The sequence below is a fragment of the Papio anubis genome, chromosome 5 (genome assembly GCF_008728515.1).
Source record: "Papio anubis isolate 15944 chromosome 5, Panubis1.0, whole genome shotgun sequence".
Taxonomy (NCBI): Eukaryota; Metazoa; Chordata; class Mammalia; order Primates; family Cercopithecidae; genus Papio; species Papio anubis.
The window spans coordinates 59,292,373-59,313,801 of NC_044980.1; the positions used below are offsets into that span (position 1 = coordinate 59,292,373).

The window sequence follows — 21,429 nt, forward strand, 5'->3', positions numbered from 1 at the left end:
AACATTTCACCAAAATTAGATAGGTCACAGATTTAAGTACAAATTCTGAAGTAAAAGTGTTAGAAAATAATAGAGATACATATTTATACAGTTGAGTCAGAAAGGCCTTTATAAAAGTGACACTGAAACCAGTGAACTTAACAAAAATGTGTGACACATTTGCCTATATAATAATTTAAAATTTCTGTACGCAAGTTAAATTATACCACATAGAAACATAAATTCAAGATTTGAAATATTTTACTGGACAACCAACATGTTTGTTTTGTTGTTGTTGTTGTTTTTTTTTTTACGTTTTGAGATGGAATCTCACTCTGTTGCCCAGGCTGGAGTGCAGTGGTGTGATCTCGGCTCACTGCAACCTCCGCCTCCCGGGTTCAAGTATTCTTCTGCCTCAGCCTCCTGAGCAGCTGGGATTACAGGCGCCCACCACCACATCTGGCTAATTTTTGTATTTTTAGTAGAGACGGGGTTTCACCATGTTGGCCAGGCTGGTCTCGAACTCCTGACCTCAAGTGATCTGCCCACCTTGGCCTCCCAAGGTTGTGGGATTATAAATGTGAGCCACCACTCCTGGCCTTGTTCTTGTTTTTCTAAAAAAAGGCAAAGTCAAAAGCCCTTTACTTTTTTTTTTTTTTTTTTAACTAAGTACCCTAATTACTTCCCAAAGACCTCATCACTAAATACCAGCACATTGTGGGTTAGGACTTCAACATATAAATTTTTCAGGGGACACAAGCTTTCGGTCACACACATTCCATTTTTGGCCTTCCAAAATTTGTGTGCTTCTCTCACGCAAAATACATTCCATCCCAATAGCTCTGAAAGTCTTAACTCATTCCAGCATCACCTCTAAATTTTAAAGTACAAGGTCTCATCTAAATAACATCTAAATCAGATATGAATGAGAGTTGAGGTATAATTCATCCTGAGGCAGAATTCCTTGCCAGATATGTATCTGTGAAAACAGACAAGTTATGTAGTTCCAAATACAGTGATGGGGCAGACACAGGATAGACATTCCCATTGCAAAAGGAAGAGATAGATAGGAAGAAAGGAAGGGGAGACAGGTCCCAATCAAGTCCAAAGTTTAGCAAAACAAATTCCATTAGATGTTAAGACTTGGGAATAATCCTCTCTGGTTCAGTGCTCTGTCCTCCAGGTCAACTGGGTGGCAGAGTCAGCCTCATGGCTCCAGGTGGGGGTCCTGCCCCCATGGCTCTGCCAAGCAGTTCTGCCCTCAAGGCTTCAGGCAGAGGCCATCTGGAGTGTTGATACTGAGGCAGTGGCCTTGAAATTTCTGAATCACCTTCAGGGTCATTTTTTCTTCTTCTTGAAGAACATCACACATGGCTGAATAGCTTTGTCATTCCTTCCTGTCAAGTCTGAAAAGTCTGACAGCTTTCCTTCATTTTGTCCTGTCTCCATCCCCTTCTGTTCAAACTGGCGGTGTTTCTGCTCATGTAATCCCATAAGCTCTTTACTTTATCAAGTGATGGTCCAGCCACACTCTTGGTGTTCTCTTCAGAACAAGCTTTCTCATTTTTTTTTTTTTTTTTACAATATGAGCAAGCTGAGAATTTTCTGAATCCTCAAGTTCTGGTTTCTTTTTGCTAAACAATTTCTTCTTAAATTCATCTCTCTTCTTTTACATTTTACTGTAAGCACTCGGAGGAGCCAAGTCACTCCTTCAACACCTAGAAATCTTCTCAGCTAAATACCCAATGTCATCGGTTGGTAGTTCTACCTTCCACAAAACACGAGAACACAGTTCAGCCAACTTTTTTGTTACTTATAACAAAGATCATCTTTCCTACGGTTTCCAAAATATGTTCCTCATTTCTGTCAGATACCTTACCAGAACCACTCTTAACCTCCGATATTTCTGGCATGTACATTAAAACTCTTCCAGCCTCTACCCATTACCCAGTTCCAAAGCCACTTCCACATGTTTAGGTATTTGTTATAGCAGTCTGCTCTGACTGCCATAACAAAATACCACAGACCAGGTGGCTTAAACAACAGACACTGATTTTCTCACAGTTATGAAAGCTGAACATTCAAGATCAGGATGCCAGCATAGTTGAGAGCCAGGGCTCTTTTCCTGGCTTGCAGATGGCCACCTTCTCACTGTATTCTCACTTGGCAGAGCAAAAGAGAGAACAAGCTTTCTGGTGTCTCTTTTTCTAAAGGCTCTAACCCCTCAGACTAGGACCCCACCCATATGACCTCATCTAACCCTCATCTAAATACCCCATCTCCAAATACCATCATCACACTGAGGTTACAGCTTCAACATGTGAATTTGGTGAGGGGAGATACATTCAGGCCATAATGTAGAATATTTCTCACTTTGTAAAACAAATGCATTTTAAAATATATTAAAAATGAAGTGTTCAAAATTATATAAATATTCTTTTCTAAAGCCTTTAAACCACAATACAAGCATAGCAGCAATTATCCAGATTGAATGCTGGCTCAACTAAGGTTTCATTTCCTTGAAACACAAGTCATTTCTATCTACTCTCTGTATTGGGTTTTCTGCTTATTTGTCACCCATATTCAAGAATGTTGCCCCTTCTGCCAACACAGTATTAAAACAGACAAAGATTACTGTCTGTAGAAGCATCCTGTGTCTTAAGGATTTGTTGTTGTTGTTGAGACAGAGTTTCACTCTGTCTCCCAGCCTGGAGTGCAGTGGTGCAATCTTGGCTCACTGCAACCTCTGCCTCCCAAATTCAAGCAATTCTCTTCCCTCAGCCTCCCAAGTAGCTGGGATTACAGGTGTGCACCATGATGCCTGGTTAATTTTTGTATTTTTAGTAGAGATAGGGTTTCACCATGTTGGCAAGGCTGGTCTCAAACTCCTGACCTCAAACCATCTGCCTGCCTTAGCCTCCCAAAGTGTGTGTCTTAAGGATTTTTACGGGAGTCAGCCTATATTAAGACTATAGAGTGTGCTTCAATTCATCTTTAGACATCAAGTATTTAGAAAAAATCTTTCAAATCAGCACTTGACTATTAAGACCAAAGGGATTATTCTAAATAGCTTCTGGTCATTTTTAGGTCTGGAAAATACGGTATGTTTTTCTGCATTTTGTTGAAATTTCTTTCTTTCCTTTTATTATGTGTTAAGCAGTTATTAATAATTACTTTGTCCATTATATATTAGTATTCTCTTCTTTATAGCTAATCTAAAATCTTTTACTTTTTAAATTTTAAGATCATTTTTCAATTGTTCCAATTACATATCATCTAATTCATATACAGTTTCCTCTAAAAATACATTTGTTCAGCTGACATCCTTACAGTAAGTTCATCTGTATACTAAAAACGGAACAAGGTTAGATTGACAACTGCATGTCTGATACCTTATAAACTTGATTAGAATTTGTTTTAGAAGCTGGATACGTGCCTTTATCAAAATTTTTGAAAAAATAAGGCATCTCTGCACTTTTCATCTGCATAACTAATTTTCCTTATTTTCAAGTGTATTTTAAAGTGTATTCCCTTCAATGTTCAATAAAATATGTCTTTTGATTATCACAAATGGTGATAATGTGGTCTAATATAAACAGTCTAGAAAAATTTATCCCCTAAATAACATCTCCTAAAATGGTATTTTAAAATGTATCTATTAGAAAAAAATGTTGTTCTTATTTTCAGAAATGGTTACTCTTTTTTCTTCTCCCAATTCTGATTATTTTTTCCAAAGTCAGTAATATTTTCTAAATAGCTTTCCAAAACTTAGTCAGTTTTTAGACTATCTTAACTACTTCTGACATTTTCTTAATTATTTAACTTATGAAGTAGAAGGTATCTTATTGAATTTGACAGAATACTCTTTTCTTTTTCTTGTTTTCTTTCATCTTTGTACTAATTTCTCAACAAAGGAGAATTATAACTGACTTGACATACCTAACATATCTTCATTTTGAATTACCTCTATACATGAAATAAGTGTTTGTCCTGATTTGACATAATCTGGAATGAGAATTTCCGCTCTGCGTCATCAACTTTTATCACCTGGGTCTGAATTTAGATTGTGGCTTTCTGGACTTGTAAATGTTGCTATTTTCTTTCCATGGTGTCTATTGACTATTTTGTCAATTTAGAGGCTTTTGATTCTGTTTTGTTTTGTTTGAGACAGTGTCTTGCTATGTTGCCCAGGCTGGTCCCAAACTCCGGGGCTCAAGTGACCCTCCTGCCTCAGCCTCCTGAGTAGTTGATTCTGTTTTGAAGTAACATGGGACAGTTGCAAAAGCCCAGATAATTGGAAATCAGGATGTTTTTGTTTCACAGTCTTGTGCTGACCAAAAGAAAATAAATTATCAGGACTTACTTTTCTTCCTCCCTTAATAATGGCTTCCATGGGAGACTCAATATCAGATTTGCACCTGCAACCTATAATACTTAAATGTCAGTCCTTATTAATGAATCTCTAGTATTCTTGTTTTTTAGTCTGTTTGTCCTTTATTTTTGGAGCTTTACAGTTAATCTTTCAGATGACTTAATATAACTTGAATCTGTAGGACTTCCTTCCTTTCTTTTTCTTTTTTTTTTTTTTCTTTTTGAAACGGAGTCTTGCTCTGTCACCCAGGCTGGAGTGCAGTGGCATAATCTTGGCTCACTGCAACCTCCATCTCCCGGGTTCATACAATTCTCCTGCCTCAGTCTCCCAAGCTGGGATTACAGGTGTGTGCCACTACACCCAGCTAATTTTTGTATTTTTGTAGAGATGGGGTTTTACCACATTGGCCAGGCTGGTCTTGAACACCTGACCTCAGGTGATCCACCCACCTCGGCCTCCCAAAGTGCTAGGATTAGAGGTGTGAGCCACCACACCTAGCCCCTTCCTTTCTTCCTTTATTCTTTTCTACCTTCTTTCTTTCTTTTCTTTCAAAATGACTTTTTTTTTCAAAATGTCAGTGACCATTCTGATAGCATGCTTGCACCCAATGTTTAGTGTAGTAGAAAGAGCCTAGTCTTTGGGATTAGAGTACCAATCCTAGACTTCATAGTTCTATGACCCCTGAGAATTAACTCAGTCTCAGTTTCCTCATCTTTAAAATATTAATAATATCTACACATCATAAGGTCTGTGTAAGATTGAGTGAGATAATGTATCTATTTCTGGCAAGACACTGGTTAGATAACCCTAAAACAAACAAGATAGTTAAGTTGTATAACGTATACAAACACCATTTTAAATGTATAACTAAGCTCACAGGAAAGTAAGAGAAATCTTCAGGGTCGAAAATGAATAGGGAATAAAAAGTGAGGTGAAAGGCAGCATGGTCTGATACAATGGCTTCCCTGAGGAAGTTCATTGACTCCATTAACAAGGGGCTTGTAGTTGGAAGATCATGTGGGAGCAGGAATTAGAACTGAGATATACACATAAAGTAATTTGCTGGATGTCTGCTCTTTGACCCTCCAGATCTGCTCTTTGCCCTCCTCCACCCTATATCATCCCACTCCCTTATCCTCTGGATTTCAGTTGGGCTTGATCAATCAGAAACTCTGGCAGGACATTGGAAGGAAGGAGAAGAGTGAAGCCAGGGTATTTATTCTCCCATTTCCCTCTCTATAAGGTTATTTTTAACAGTCTCCCATAACTTCAGGTCACTGTTCTATACAAGGAAGCCTGCACTATATAACTCTTTCTCCTTTCAGGTGCCAGGAACCTCTTCCTCCTCTCATCCTTAGTGGTGACAGCACCATACAGCCAACCTCAAATTCCTTGGGGTTTCTGTTTGCCACCCATACCTTTATAATTACTCCCTGTATAAAGAGATGCTCTTCAAATCATCCATTTGTTTCCTGTTACAATTCTGATTCAAGCCAGGATTTTCAAAGGGCTACAAGCTTAGTGAAGAGGTAGGGAAAATGTACCACCAGCCCAAGAAGATAACTAGGATGTTTGCTTGACTAGGCATCCTAAGAATCATGACTATACTGTTGTTATAGTCCAAAAGCAATACATCTCAGAAATCTACAGATAAAGTCTGCTGAATACGAGATCACAAGTTAAATTGTAAAACACACAAGCAAAGAATCTAGCAAAGGTGAAAGTGAACATGCAAAGTAAACAGCAGGATTTAGTCCTTCAAGTGCTTTAGTTAATACCATTACCTGTTAATGACTTAGAATAAATATGTCAAATTATTAAAGACACAAGATAAGAATTGAAAACATGAGACAAAAGAGTATGTAAAAAGACCAAGCATACTTGGAAAATAACTCAAATAAATTCTAAAAACGAATATATATATAAAATATATGATTAATAAAATTAAAACCTAATGCATATATTATATACAACTAAAAAAGGTAAACTGGAAGATGGATCTGAAGGAAATGCAACAGATAAATGTAAAGATATAGAAAATATAAAAAGGGATTAAGAAGACATGAAGACCAGCATGAGAAGATCCAACGTATTTCTAATGAGAGTTACAGAAAGGGAAAATAGACAATGGAATGATACCACAAAATACCAAGGACAAAGGAAGTTCTTAAAAGCAACAGGAGAGAAAAGATATTACCTACAGAGGAACCACAATACAATTAAGCTTGAAGTGAGTCTCTCCACAACAAAAATAGAAACCAGATGACAACAGAATAAAATATTTAGCAGATTACAGGCAACGAACACCTTGCCACACTTCACAACTGACTGTTTCCTTATGAACTAAAGGAGCTCATCACATTTTAGACAAACATATTTGTCTGTTTTACTCAATGCATATTTGTTTTGTTTCAATAGTAGTTTATTTTTTACATAGTTAAACCTGTTGATCTTAACTAAAGTTGTTTTAACCTTCAAACAAGAAACTTTAAGAAAAAAGGCAAAAATGTTTTAACGCTTACTGAAAAATACAATGGGGCAAACTGCACTGAAATTCTAGGGGATATAAATTATAAAGAAATTAAGGAGTGTATAAAATAAGTAGGAACTATTGCCAGAGAAAAAGAAAAAGATTACCTGGGATTTATAGCAAGGACTTGAGCTGAAAATGGACAAAGGGTATGAACAGACAATTGAAATAAACAAACACAAGGAAAAATATTCCACTGTGTTAATAGTTGAAAAAGCACATGGTAAAACAAGAAATTGAATTTCACACATTGTAAATTAACAAAATGTCAAAATTTAAAAACATTCAGTTCTGATAATTCTGTGGTAAAATTGGTACACATATGCTACACAATGCTAGAAACATTGAAGTTTAAATTTACATAATTTAAATTTGAAATTCAATTTCTTAGTCCACCAGCCCATTTTAAGTGCTCCTTAGCCACATGGAAGCTAGTAGCTACCATATTGCTCAGCACAGGAAAATATTTCCGTCGTCACAGGAAATTCTGTTGGATTGTGCTGCTCTGGAGAATAGGTACAGGAGTAGAGTTGATGGATTGCTGCCATGCACAGCTTCCATTCTACTTGATACTTTAAATTGTTCCTCAATGGTTGTATCAATTTACTCCCCCATCAATCCGTACATTGCTTCACCTCCTCTTAGACATTTGCTATTTTTGTGTTTTTATTTTTCTAATCTAATGGGTATCAAATGATATATCTCACTGAATTAAATTTACACTTTCCTGATTACTAATGAGGCTGAGTATTTTTATGTCATTATTAACCTTTCATATTTCCTTTACTGTGAATTTTCTATTTATGTTTTTCCACAGTAGTTGAAATGATTTAAAGTAGAAAAATGTTTATGATATAGTGATAAGTTTTAAAAAAAAAAACAAAACGCAATCTCCCCGACCCCGCCACCCCCCGCCCCCCACACACACACAGAATTGGCCTTCAGTGATTTTAACAGAGTAAAAGAAAATGTCCAGATGGTTAAAGTTTGGAAAATTTGTTACAGTTGTTAACTTAGATACCTTAAGATAGTGATATTTGGGGAAATTTACTTTTTATCTAAAAATGACATTAATGTCGCCATAATACTATTTTCTCATCTTCAAAGAGCAAAACAAATACAGTTTTGCTTGAGGTTTCGGAAAATTGCCCTACCACTTCCTAGTCTTTGTTTTTTAAGTCTTTCTCCTGGCTCCATGTAGACTGGGTGATTATTTTTCTTTATCCCTGCTATTATTTTTATTTGACATTATTCCTTTCTGGTAGAACACTGTGTGCTTGACCTAAAAAAAAAAAATCCGCGTATGTGTGTGCCTCTATGTGTGTGTAGAAAGAATAGACTGCTGAGAGAAGAAAGGCATTTCGAGATTTGTATCTTTAATTAGACAACATGTTTAAATTATAAAGGAGACTGCTTTTCATAATTCTTAGTAGAGGGAAATGAATTTGTGCACATCTCTTAGAGACTTCACTTATTCATATTTTGGAAGTGTAACTTCAGTCCACACTGATACTTGTATTTCTAAGCAGTCAACTTGGAAAATAAATGACATTCTTAAAAAGTGGAACTGCACTGCTTAAAACAACAAACAAACAAAACAAAAACTGTAATGTAAAAACTAAAAGGAAAATACGTCCTGCTCACCTACATTCTTAGGACAGAATGGGCTGTGTTCTGTAAGATGTTTCACTACAGCACTAGCAGCCAGCATGTGTAAACTTCCACTGGAGGAATGTGGTTACGCTCCCCCACATACCCGAGCACATTTGTCCTGATGGGTCCTTTCCTTCTGTCATATTGTCAGCCAGTTTTCTTGGTATTACTCTTTCATTTTCTGCCTGAACCAACTTTCCTAATTTCCCTCCTACTCTCTAATGAATGATGTTTTCCATCCTGATACAAGTGCTCTTTGCAGCAGGTTCAGACAGCACAGCCAGGATAACCAAGACAGGAGCTGTCTTTCTACTTTTTTGCTGAGACTTCAGGCCCCAGCGGAGGCTGCAGCGTGACATCCTTCAAGCACTTTTTATCAGCTGTAGGCATATTGGATATCTGTTATGGATCTCTGGAATTTTAGTGGTGTGAGCAGAAAGGTGACTTTGTGTATCCCCTGCCTTTCCCAGTTGCTTTTAAATGAACACATCTATAAGTGATGTATTTAGGACAGGAGGCAGAAAGCCTCTGAGTTTATCGCTTTTGACTTTGCCCTTGTCCTTGCCTAGAACATTGCCCCTTTCTGGTAATCTCACCATTTGGGACTCTTTGTTAACTTATATGCTAATTTGTGAAGTGGGTGTTGCTGCCTTTCCTTTGATTCGTAATAAGATGTCAGTTCATATTAAGACTGCTGTGACATGAGTTCAAGGACAAGAAATGAAAGAAGGCCAAAATGAAGCAAAACTTTTTAAACAAGACACTTTTAAAATTAGGATAAAACCTTGCACAGTAAAACCTGGAGTGCAAACCAAATAGGATTTGCAATCTGAATGCACACCCTCCAGGAGGCCTCCTGGAATAATCTGCCAAGCAATGCTTGGCTTCTCAGGGGTGCCTGTCATGTGGGATGCCATACCACTGTGGGCCTGGAGCCTCCCATGGTCTTCCATCTGCTTAACTTTGAGCTAAGGTGTGTGTTTGGATCTACTTACTAAGATTTTTCTAGTGTGTATCCTGAATGGCATCTGAAAACATTTTTCTCTCCATGTGTTGTCTTGGAATGTGGTTGGATGTTTACTGACACTACTCTTCTGGTTCATGGAATTACCTCTATGGCTGTATGTTATATTTGGGGGAACGCTATCGGGTTGCCTGCTTTAAATATCAACCTTACCACTGACATGTCAACATTATTAGTCCTTTCCTTTGGATGTTGGGGTGCTAGGTGCCTTCTCATCTTCAGCATTTTCTTAAATGTAAATATCTCTGCTGGCATATCGTATTTCAGCCTAACACCTTAGCCGATGTTAAAGACAGAAAATAAAAGCAGAACAGGACCCAGGAATAATGGAAGGACTGAGAGGAAGGAGGAGGACTATAAGAAAATTAGGAAGAAAAGGGAAAGAGGAAGTTCTAGTGGAAGAAATGAAAAAAGGCAAAACAAGTTTTACTAATGCAGTACATTTGCCAGGTGCTGAGCATCCTTCCAATAGTTACATTTCATTTTAATACTGTGTTGTTCCATTGACATACATGTGCATTTATTTGGTATTTACAAAATCAAACATACATGTGGGATTTAAAAACAATAACTTGTCCACTAAAAATACAATGAAAAGCCCTCCTCAAAGGAGTTGGGCAAAATCCTGGAAAAACACTCATTTTAGAGAAGCCCTGAATGGATAAAGGTTTACTGGAAGTAATTGTCATGTTTCGGAAATCATTATTTGGGATACTTGAATTCTAATCTGTCTAAATTAAGCCATATTACATAACATGTTCATCATTCAATTAGGCCCTACATATGTCACACTGGCTGTTTCATGCAAATATCTCAAACCATGAAATGCCCACTTATAACATCAAAATTTAACCTTACAGTACTTTCTCTATATCTAGTATTTAAAAACAAATTTGTTTTAATGTGTTTACAGAGGTATGGTTGTAATAGGCTAACCCAGTGGTTTTCAAGGTATGGTTCCTGGATCAGCTGACAACTTAATACAAATCAGATGATCGGGTCCCACCCCTGACCCACTGAATTGGAAACTCTAGGGATAGAGCCCTGCATTCTGTGGTTTAAACCCTCCAAGTGATTCTGATGCACATTAAAATTTGAGAACCTCCAAGCTGAATCTGTGGACTTCAAAGTGAAGTTGTGCAAGATGACCTGAAAGAAAATATCATAACTTTCTTATTACATACTCCTTTCCTAATTTCTATTTTTTGTATTTAAAAATATGTCTAATAGTTAATATCATTGTGTATACATATATATATATAATTTATCAACAAGTACATGTTGCACACTAGAGGTACATGCTTAATTTTTTACTTATAGAAATGCATGATATACAAAGTTTGAAGACCACTTGTCTCAGCATAATATTTGAAAGCTCTTGTTTTGGAAATCCAACTGAGCCATTAGTCTCTAACAATGTCATATATTTGCATTAATAATCTTCTCACTTCTAAAATGCTTTGCAAATAATTTTCAGTACTCATTTCTCCCCTTATGCAAAGAAGTCTCACATTCCCAGTAAAATGATAAGGAGCCACTGCATTGCATCCTGACTCTTGCCTCTCCTTGGGAAAAAGAGAATAATGACAGTCCATGAACAGCATTGATGACGCCTTCCCATTTTTTCCTCAATGCATTCATTTTTGTGTGTGCAGAAAAGAGCACAAAAAGTTAGAGAGGCTTCTATGCCCAGTTGTTGCCATATCCTTTTCCCATTCTCATTGCTCTGCTTAGATGCAGGGACTCCTGGGGGGCAGGAGCACCCCGTTCTTGTTTGCAGCTTTCCCCATATCCCCACTTACACTAACTTGCACTATCCTGGTGGTCCTCCTGTGCTAGACATGTATGCCCACTTTGTGTTATGTGTTCCTCTGAGCTAGGCAGAAAATAACATTTATACTTATTATAGGAAAAGTCAAAGAACTAGAGGAGGGCCAACTTTTAAGCCGCAATAATTTAGGGGCTCAACAAAGAAAAAATAGAACAAAATGATTATTTCATTCCAAGCACAATATTTTACAAAATGTATTCTCTCAATAACCATGCCTGGGATGAATAAACAAACATATAAATATAGTTCCGTTCCCGAGCACTCTCTCCTGGTGATGGTATGTACATAAATGTGGGTTTGAGTCCTATCACTGTGTTTATTCTTTGGGTGACTTTCAGCAACTTTCACAACCTCTCTTAAGCCTCATTTCGCTCAATCTGTAAATTGAGGATAAGGATAACAACTACCTCACAGACTCACTGTTAGAATTAAATGGGATGTAAGTGCTTAGCATGGTGTCTGGCACACAGTAAACTCCCAATAAACGTTATTATATTTTGCTAATGCTGAATTGAATGCCAAGAAATAATAAAAGCATGTTCCTAACCTCAAGTTCTTTGTCAGTGAAGCTCACCAACCCTTTTTCCCTCACTAAATGATCTTACATAATTTATGCCACTTTGAAAATCAAAAGTAATGTCTCTATTGGAGAGACTGACCTAAACGTTTGCTAATCACTATCTCCTCCTGCCCATATGTCTGTCTGCCTGAAGAGCTATTTCCGTTCTTGAGCTAACCATTGGCAGCGGTGCACAGTCCTTTCATTCTGTTTCACCTAATGGTGCATTATACTTCATCATTAAGAAAGAAAGAAAAAATTATATGTAGATCTCCACGGTGGAACCATTTAGTTGAAAACTTGTTGGCGATAAAATGATACTACATCAAGGAAGGAAATAAAGGACTGCAAGTTTTCTATCACTATTCAGAAAAATCAATTTGTGTTACAGGAGACTTTACAATAGGTTATCATCCAATAAAAACACCATAGGATAATAATGGGAGTCTTCATGAACTCTTAGGAAAGGACTCCAGAAAATGTAATGCTTTTCTTTTCTTCCCCAATTTCATCCTTTTTTGAATAGCAGGGACTCAATATATAATATTTGCATCAATAAGTAAGAAGAAAGCCGGTAACAAAGATATAAGGTTCTCTAGGCATAATGTACAGAATTGCCTCCCTGGAACACATCCTCCATTCATTTCTGCTTGTTATGACGTTATATTTTCCATATATTATTTCACTTAAATCTTTTTCACAATGCTATGAAGTGTTATTATACTGATTTGAGGCACTGAGAGATTAAGAAACTTGTCCAAAATCACACAGTTGTGAGTAACGAAATTAAAATAGAAACCCAGGGAGGACTTTCTGACTCTGGAGCATCTGTGCTTCATGTGGAGGCTAGAAGGTGGCCTTAATGTCAATATTCTTTCCTCTTTTTGAGGAAGTGTGAATTCCCACAGTCAAGTGGACTCTCCTCCCCCAGGACTGTTGCTTTCCTTCACCAACGTGAACACTCTGAAGTTACTAGCCTTGTCCCTTTGAAAACAGTATCTGTACCACACGGACCCAAATCCATGGTCCATCCAGCACAACACCGTTTCCAGCAGTGAAACCAGGTGAGCTGGTGGGTGAGCAGGACTGGGCATCTTCCACAACGTCAGCCTTGAAAGTTCAGTTTGATCCGTTTCAACAAACATGGATGGAGAGCCTTTAATGAGCCAGGCAGTAAGCTAGGTGCTGGGGAAACCCAGACAATGAGTAAAACTTCCTGGTCCTGGGGATATTGTAATCTAAGGATCTGTATCTGATAGAAAACACATTGTCTAAGAATGTTGCCCCTCCCTCTCACACTCCCTTTCTGTCTCCCCAGCTGCTCCTTTTTCCTGCTTGCACCCTCTCCCTGGATCCTGATGAAAAGTCGCTTTGGAAGTCTATCTAGCACTGGCACACCTGTGATTTTAAATCTAGGGCAATACATTCCTTGATTACTTTAAAGGGTGGAAAAGGAAAGTAGAGTTAACTACTCAAAACCCTACTGTATTATAGATAAAGATCTCTCATTTATGAATCAATCCTTGTACCCATTTATATTTTGAGCCTGGACAATCTGGTAAGGTTTCTTAAATTCATCAACTGCTTTTTCAAATAGCAATGTCATGAATTGAATTGTATGTCCCCCAGATTCATATGTTGAAGTCTTAACCCTTATTTGGAATGTGACCTTATTTGGAAATAAGGTCATTGCTGATGTAATTTGTTAAGAAGAAATCTTACTGGACTAGAGTGGGCCTCTAATCCATTATGACTGATATCCTTATCAAAAAGGGAAATGTGGACATGCACACACAGAGGAAGCTCTGTGTAGCTGAAAGCAGAGGTTAGGGGGATGCTTTTATAAGCCAGAGAACTTCAGTGATTGCCAGAAAACTAACAGATGCTAGGTAGGAGCACAGAGCAGTTTCTTCCTCACAGCCCTCAATAGGAGCCAACCCTGCCGTCACCTTCATCTTGAACTTCCAGCCTCCAGAGCTGTGAGACAGTATATTTCTGATTACACCTAGTTTGTGGTAATCTTGCTAGGGTGGCAGCCCTAGCAAGCTAATACACAATACCTTTACTTTCTTCTAAGTGTGTTTATTTTGAACCTAAAAGGAATTCCTGGAGTTTCAAAAATAAGTCTGTGGTGCTTCTTTGACATCCTTCAAGATAATATTAACTTGGATTATTGGGCTTCACAGCCTGTGTCTTTCTAGTCTAAACATTTCTGCACTTCTTTTATTTGTAATTGTGTAATTTTTCTCCCATTTTTTCCTTCACAGAGAAGTCCATCAATGCACTTCACCTGAAGGGTATTAAACATCAATTTCACTGTTGTGTTAGTGTTAGCATCACTCTCTAGTCAAGAGAGTTAACTCCCTTTCTCTTAACAATGAATAGGAGAATTAAGTTAGCCGAGATTGAAGTGGTTATTTTAAAGCGAATGACCTGGAAAAAACGTCAGTCATCTGGTCCACAGTGCTACCATACTCTTAATACAGTTCCATATACCACCCTTCCACTGGTCATGTTCTGCCTCAGTCTGCCCACAAACACTGCAGTTAATTCAGTAACTGCCATTGGGGAAGTATTTCCAAAGTTCTATTTTTAGAGCAACTGAAGCCAACTATACAGTTTCAAGGATCTTTGCTGGTTTTCTTTAATATACTTCTTGGTTAAGTGATAAACTGAATTTTTGCTTCTTGGAATAAGACCAGAAGGCTTATTTTGCTATATTTCAAATATGTGGCTTATTTAATGATAAAAAGCTCTTGTTTGTTCAAGAACTTTTGAAGCTTTTTAATAACTATTTTCAGTTATAATTCATGATTTATGAGAAGGGTACAGATTGTGATGAACTTTTTATATACCCTTAAATAATTACCAACTTAATCTCCAATTTTACATTTCATATCAAATAAAGCATTTTTATTGAGGAAATTCTGCTCCACTGAAATTGATGCAAGCATTTGCTGCCTGCAGACTTCCCTCCTAAAATGTGGTTGTTTGGTAAGCTCACTCTGCAGACTGTTATATATCCTAATTCATTGCGCTCTAAGCCAACACTAACAAATGTAGATACAGCAGAAGCCACACTGACACAGTCAATATGTGAAGCAGTCTGGGCAGGGGTCTCTGGAGAAGGGAGCTTCTGCTCGTCTACAAGGGTGGCTATTCCTCAGAAGCAGTTAAGTGCTGCCATTCCAGAGCAGGCCGGGTGCAATCATCTTCTGACATTAAGAAACACAGGAAATCTAGATTGTTGTGAGAATTCATGAACAAAAGGTTGACCACTGCAAGCCAAATGAAACAAGTTTGTGGCCATGTTTGGACCACATGCCACCAGTATGCAATCTCTGCATCAAACTATTACAAGTAAAGAAGAAACTTGGACAAGCATCTGAGTGCATTCAGATTTTTCCATGCATAACCATACTGGAGACTTTATTATGAATAATTTCACTCATCACAACAACACTATCAGATAGGCACTGTCATCCTCAATTTACAGATAAGAAAACTAAGACTCAGAGAGGCTAATTCACTTAGAAAAGCTAAGCTAATGGGTGGTATGTGGTTAGGTAAAAAAGCGAACTCCAATGTAATATATATATTATATGCTGCTCACTTGTGCTCTCTCTCTATATATATATATACACACATACATATATATTTGCCTGTGTATATATATATTTATATACTTATTTTTTTAATCAAGGAAATATACAAAAATATTAGGGTGTTTACTTCTGGCATAAGTCATCTTTTCCTCTTTCTACTTATGTTTCTGCATAAAAGTTCTGTTTATATGTATTATTTTTTATAAAATAGTTTTTTTTTTTTTAAAAAAAAAAAAAGAAGAAGAAGACTTCAGGAAAAGAAACCCTCAAGAAGCCAATCTCTAGTGATGAAATGGAGCTGATGAGGTAGAACCAGCGCTGTAACCCCAGCCTTCCAACTTCTCACACTACATAGGCACTAGTTTTTAAGCCACCCTGGAATTGTTTTAGTTCGTATGTACCAGAGAACATGTTAAGGGTTGGGGATTACAGAGATACACAAGATAAACTTTTTTTTAACTCAAAGAGTTTACAGTCCAGTGAAGAAATTCATGGTGGAAGATGATATTTTCCATGTATATAGATACTGGCCTCTTCTGTTTGCATAAAGCATGTGCCTTTTTGTAGAAAATAGCTCTTACATCTGTCTAGATATAAACATTTTCATATTGGCATGAAGTGTCATTTTTGACAATTATGCAAAAAAAAAGGAAATTATCATTGTATGCCAATGAAAAGACAATAACACTCCAGGATCCAATTAGATGTAATGTGTACAGAACCCCTAGTGTTGGGTAGGAGTCTGAAGCTGAAAAAGACTGCAAAATGCTGGGGAAGAAAGCTCTAACTATCCTCTAAATTCATCATATCAACTAAAGCATGAAACAGAGAGCTAAGCTGGCAGCCCTGGGCCTCTGGCACATAGTAGAAGCTGTCTGTTTTTGCTATTATTACTAGTAGTATGATAAACAGATGCCAACTTCCTACCCTATTCCTAAACCCTCCTCACAGGGCTGTTGACAGCTGATGTGATGCCTTGGTTCTTGTTTTCTTAGTTTAAAATAATTTAAACAAGGGGCACGCAGCAAAGGAAATGCAGCAGAGAGTAATTTATTGCAAAAGAAAAAGAGTTTCTTGTAAGTTAGGTGCAGAATAGACAGTACACCCTGAGAGAGAGAGAATTCAGGGCAGGCTGCTTGTTAAAGCGAGACAGCAAAGACTGGCACTGGGGAGACTGCTTGACAGGAGTCTTACATGATTATTCATTAGGAGGTGGGACGAGATGTTACTAGTGAGCATGTTCTGAGTGGTCCTCTGGGTGCACATGTGCAGTAGCTGTACATGCTTGTTCATACATTGCATGTCTCATTAGCATCTTAAATCTCCACCCAGGGGAGGTTTTCTTTACTATTAAAATGAGCAAAAGGTCAGTTTGAGGACACGTAAAATTGAAGTGTACATGCTCTCAGTAGGGGAAATTCCCTACTCAAGATAGCTTTGCTTGAATGAGCTCAGTTACAGTGGGAATGCTGGGGTTTATTGTGTAGACTGCATGGTCACCACGGTTGCTGGGTTCTGAGAACATGGTCACTTCCTTTACTACCTTTCAAGTTTAATCCTTTTGTGAGTCTAAAAAATGGGATTTCAGGCCTGTGTGGTCCATGTTTGGGGGCCCTTATGGTCTTTCTGTCACCCTGTGGCCCATAACTTTAGATAAACTGTCTCAAGCAAAGCTATCTTGAGTAGGGAATTTCCCCTACTGAGAGCAGGTACACTTTAATTTTACCAGTCCTCGAATGGACCTTTTGCTCATTTTCATAGTAAAATAAACCTCCCCTGGGTGGATATTTAAGATGCCAATGAGACATGCAACATATGAACAAGCATGTACAGCTACTGCGCATGTGCACCCAGAGGACCACGCAGAACATGCTTACTAGTATGTAGTGTGGACCACCACTATGGTCCAAGTTTGGGGGCCCTTTTGGTCTTTCTGTCACCCTGTGGGCCATCACTTTAGATAAACAGTCTTTCGCATGGAAGAGGAGGCCATTTGGAACTGGCAAACACAATGGATTCAACAATTGGGTATTCTATAACTATACAACTTATTTGTCATAATTAATTATTAAAGTATTGATCAACATTTTGTGCTATTACAGTTAAATTAGATGATAGAATAATGTCTTCTTTAAATTAAAATCTCTCTTTTGTAAATCCTCAGTCACCAAGCAAATACCCACTCCCTAGATTCTACAACTAACATTTTACGATACTTGCTTTATTACCTATCTACCTGTCTGCTTATCCCTCTGTCCAACCAGCAATCCATATTATTTTTCTGAAGTTGCAGACATCAGGATTAATTGAATAATTTAAACATAGCCCAGTTACCTCAGGATGTTTTAAAGCTGTGTCATTGTTTTTGGCAATACTAATTCCATAAAACCTGTAGCTTTACTGAAGAAAAATACAGCATCACTAACTTAATGATATAATTAAGAAGGAAAAGCTAAATACTATTTAAATAAGCCAACAGTTTAATGTATTGACCCCTAAAATTCCAGAGGATAAACGCAGAAATTAACTGCATGCTGCAATGAATGACCCATACTTTGGATATAATGAAAATTAAGTTGATTTCTTTTTGAAGATCATTGATATCAGGTGAAAATAGTAAGCACCAGAGGTTGAAAATCTTGATTTTAGATGCAAAAATATTTTTCAGATTAAAATGTGGAAACCTGTATGTATCTTTAATTCAAGTATATGTAGCTGTCTTTTAAAATATATAGACATAAATATATATTTATAAGATATATTTATATTTTATATTTATAAATATATATATTTACATAAAAACACACTTAAATAAATACCTTTAAAAATAAACTAATCCTAGCTATATTCAGTGGGAAAGGGCTGTGTTCTAGCCATGTAATCCACGGTACTGATTTTCATCCCAGCAGAGATTGAAGAATTAAGCACTCGGACTCTATCAGTCGCAGACCTGTCTCTGCTAGCTCTGAGAATCACAAGACCTTATAAGACCAAGACTAAAGAGCTGTTTGCCTCTTTATGGTAAACAGGACAACATTAAGAGAATCAAAGGGAAAAATGGAGAGGTCAAGAGACCCTCAAGCCAAAAAGGGTAGGAAGGTGGAAGACGAGGCCAAGACAGAATAATAAAGACATTTTATTTTAAAGATTTAAGAAATGGTGCCTTGTACTTGTTAGTTTTCTCCTTGCCAATAAGCATGAGTTTTAGGAGTGATACTCCTGTCACGAAAACACGAAGTCATGATGTTATCGACCATTAACTCTTTCAACCACCAATGCCCTGAGAAATGCCTAGACCACCCTTTCAGAATTGCCCCAAATGTCACCGCTTATTCCCAACTTTCCCCAGTATTGCATTAACAGTTACATTTAAGATGAATAAAAGATGACTTACAATTTAATCGTAATATTTTTAGTCTTATTTCATTACAAGCATCGAAGGTCAGGGAACTGATGGTTATTGATTTTTTTTTTTTTTTTTTTTTTAGTGTTTAAATGTTTAAATATGGTTTTTACTTTTTAAATGAAAAAAAGTGAAAAAGTGCTTAGTAATGCTACCCATTATTTATCAACTCTCCCAACCGGGTCATAGGGAAATGGCAAAGGTACTGGCCAAGGGCAAGCAAGGGACAACAGGGAGACGGTCACCAGAATATCGCTAGAAACTGTAAAAGGTGCTGGCCCCTCTGAGGCCTGTTGCTTTACATATAGGTCCCCCAAGTAGCCACCAAAAGAAAATTCCATTGCACTTCAGGTTCCCCTTTCCTGTTAAAAGTCAAGTTTTATTTCTGACTGAACCTGAATAGCTTCAGGGCAGAGTTTGATCTCAGCTCATGTTCAGTGGTGAGGAAGTCACAGAGCCAGCCATATGTTCCCATGAAACAACATGCTGTGAAGAGAGGGAAATTACTGCAATTATTCTTCAAAGGCTCCTGCTGGAATCACACTTGCTAAGGCTCTGTATGAACAAAAAACAACACACATTTCCACCTAAAGCACAAGTTTCATCAAAACTCACTAGAGCAAGATTATGAGAAAAATGGAGACAAGACTCAACTATAATATGTGTAAATGCCTTGAAAAATGTCTTATTTCTATTCTTCTAATTAACTGGGCTTCTTTTTTTTTTAATTGTAGTACTTATTTTGGTATGAAATAGTGTAGTTGTTCAGTAGAGATCTGGCACCTGTTCTGTATCTATGAGAGTCTGTAATTACCTTTAAGAATTTGAAACCAAAATTAATAACTGGGTTTACACACACATTTGTATCTTCCCTGCCCCCAACTATCCAATGATTACATAGATATATGGGACCACCTTGAGGAAGCTCCCTCACTGAAGCCATATGAAGCTCTGAAGCTGTCACTGAAGTTGGCGCTGAATTAGGGTGTATCCTTGTAAATGGAATTCATTTGAGAGGAACCAGTGGGGATATTTGAAGAGAGATCCTGGAGCTCACTCTCTTTGGAGAAGTCATTTAATCCCTTTTCTTCCTATTTGCTCTAAAAAAGAAAGCAAATGATACCGTCCCCTTCCCTCATCCTGTTTTGGCTTCCTTGGTCTTTCCTTGCCACTTGGCATAATAGCCAACAACAGAATTGATTCCAAAAAGAGAAACTTAGATATATTTGTTGTGACGGGAGTTCTGTTTCCATTTCTGCTAGCTGACAAACCCTGAGTGTTTTTCTGTCATCACTAAATTCTGTAAAATGCTGAGTGATTGTCAGTGAGGTCACACTTTTTTTTCCTCAGCTTAATGGCATATTTTTTAAGCAAAGTCCATATTAGGGAACTGTAAAGCAAAAAAAGACTTTTATACAATAGCAGATAATTTTTATAAGTAAAGACTATGTTCAAGCAGAAGGCTAACTAAACACAAGTTTGATGCGCTAAAAGGAATTGCAGCCAACTTCTTACCATCCTTTCCCTTTTATACTTGTTTTCCCACACATGACTTCATTTGATCCTTGCAGCAACCTTGAGATACTTCATATAGGTGTTATTCCAATTTTACAGCTGAGGAAACTGAGTCTCAGAGAAGTTAAAGTAGTTTTCCTAAGATCGCAATTCTAAGGGGCAAACCTATATTTAAATCTAAGTTTTCTGACTCCAGGATTCAATTTTCCTTTCATTATGTCTTACTCCCTTCAACTAAATACATAAATCATTACATTAGGGACAGACCATTAAAATAACAAACATTTTGCTATTTTTTTAAAAAGCTATTAGCAGCTACACAGGCCTCCAAAGTCTGGCAATCTCAGCAAAAGAGCAGACAGATACAGGGCCAAAACATTTCATAACTAAAATCCCCAGTGTGTTAACTCCTAAACTTGACCTACCAATTATGAAGCCTCCCAGTGGTTTTGATTAATTTATCCCATGTAATTATTTAGGTAAATGTAAATCCTCAGTCATCAAATAAATACCCACTCCCTAGATTCTACAATTAACATTTTACGATGCTTGCTTTATTACATATCTACCTGTCTGTTTATCCCTCTGTCCAACCAGCAATCCATTTCATTTTTCTGAACCTGCAGATATCAGTAAACTTTACTCATAAACAATTCAGCATATATAGCATTAACTTAGTTCAATATTTGCTTTTGTTTTTTTAAGTAAAATTTGCATGTAATCAAATGCAAATCTTAAGTGTACCATTCAATACATTTTGCCAAATGTATACACCCGTGTAACTAAACCTCCATCTAGACACAGGATATCACCCTTACCCCAGAAAGTTCACTTATGCCCCTTCTCAGTCAATTCCCCACCTCTGTTCTAATATTTACCATCAGTTTTAGCTATTCTAGAGCCTCATATGAATGAAATCATACAGTATTTATTCTTTTGTGTAAGGATTTTCTCATTC

At 37.3% G+C, this 21,429-nt stretch overlaps 1 protein-coding gene across 4 annotated transcripts in view; it reads left to right on the forward strand.

The window, feature by feature from the left end:
- The window catches only part of RGS7BP (regulator of G protein signaling 7 binding protein), a 105,204-nt gene that overhangs the window by 42,336 nt on the left and 41,439 nt on the right, over window positions 1-21,429 (forward strand). The window contains exon 1 of one of the 4 annotated variants that reach the window (XM_009208483.4): window positions 14,122-14,942. The exons of 2 other annotated variants lie outside the window; for them this stretch is intronic. Coding sequence is in view for 1 of the 2 variants with exons in the window: in XM_021939390.2 (XP_021795082.1) it covers window positions 15,846-15,859 (14 nt within the window). In the remaining variant the exon portion in view is untranslated. Of the gene's footprint in view, window positions 1-14,121; window positions 14,943-15,840; window positions 15,860-21,429 lie in introns of those variants that run through there. One more of the 4 variants, XM_021939390.2, reaches the window with a different exon arrangement.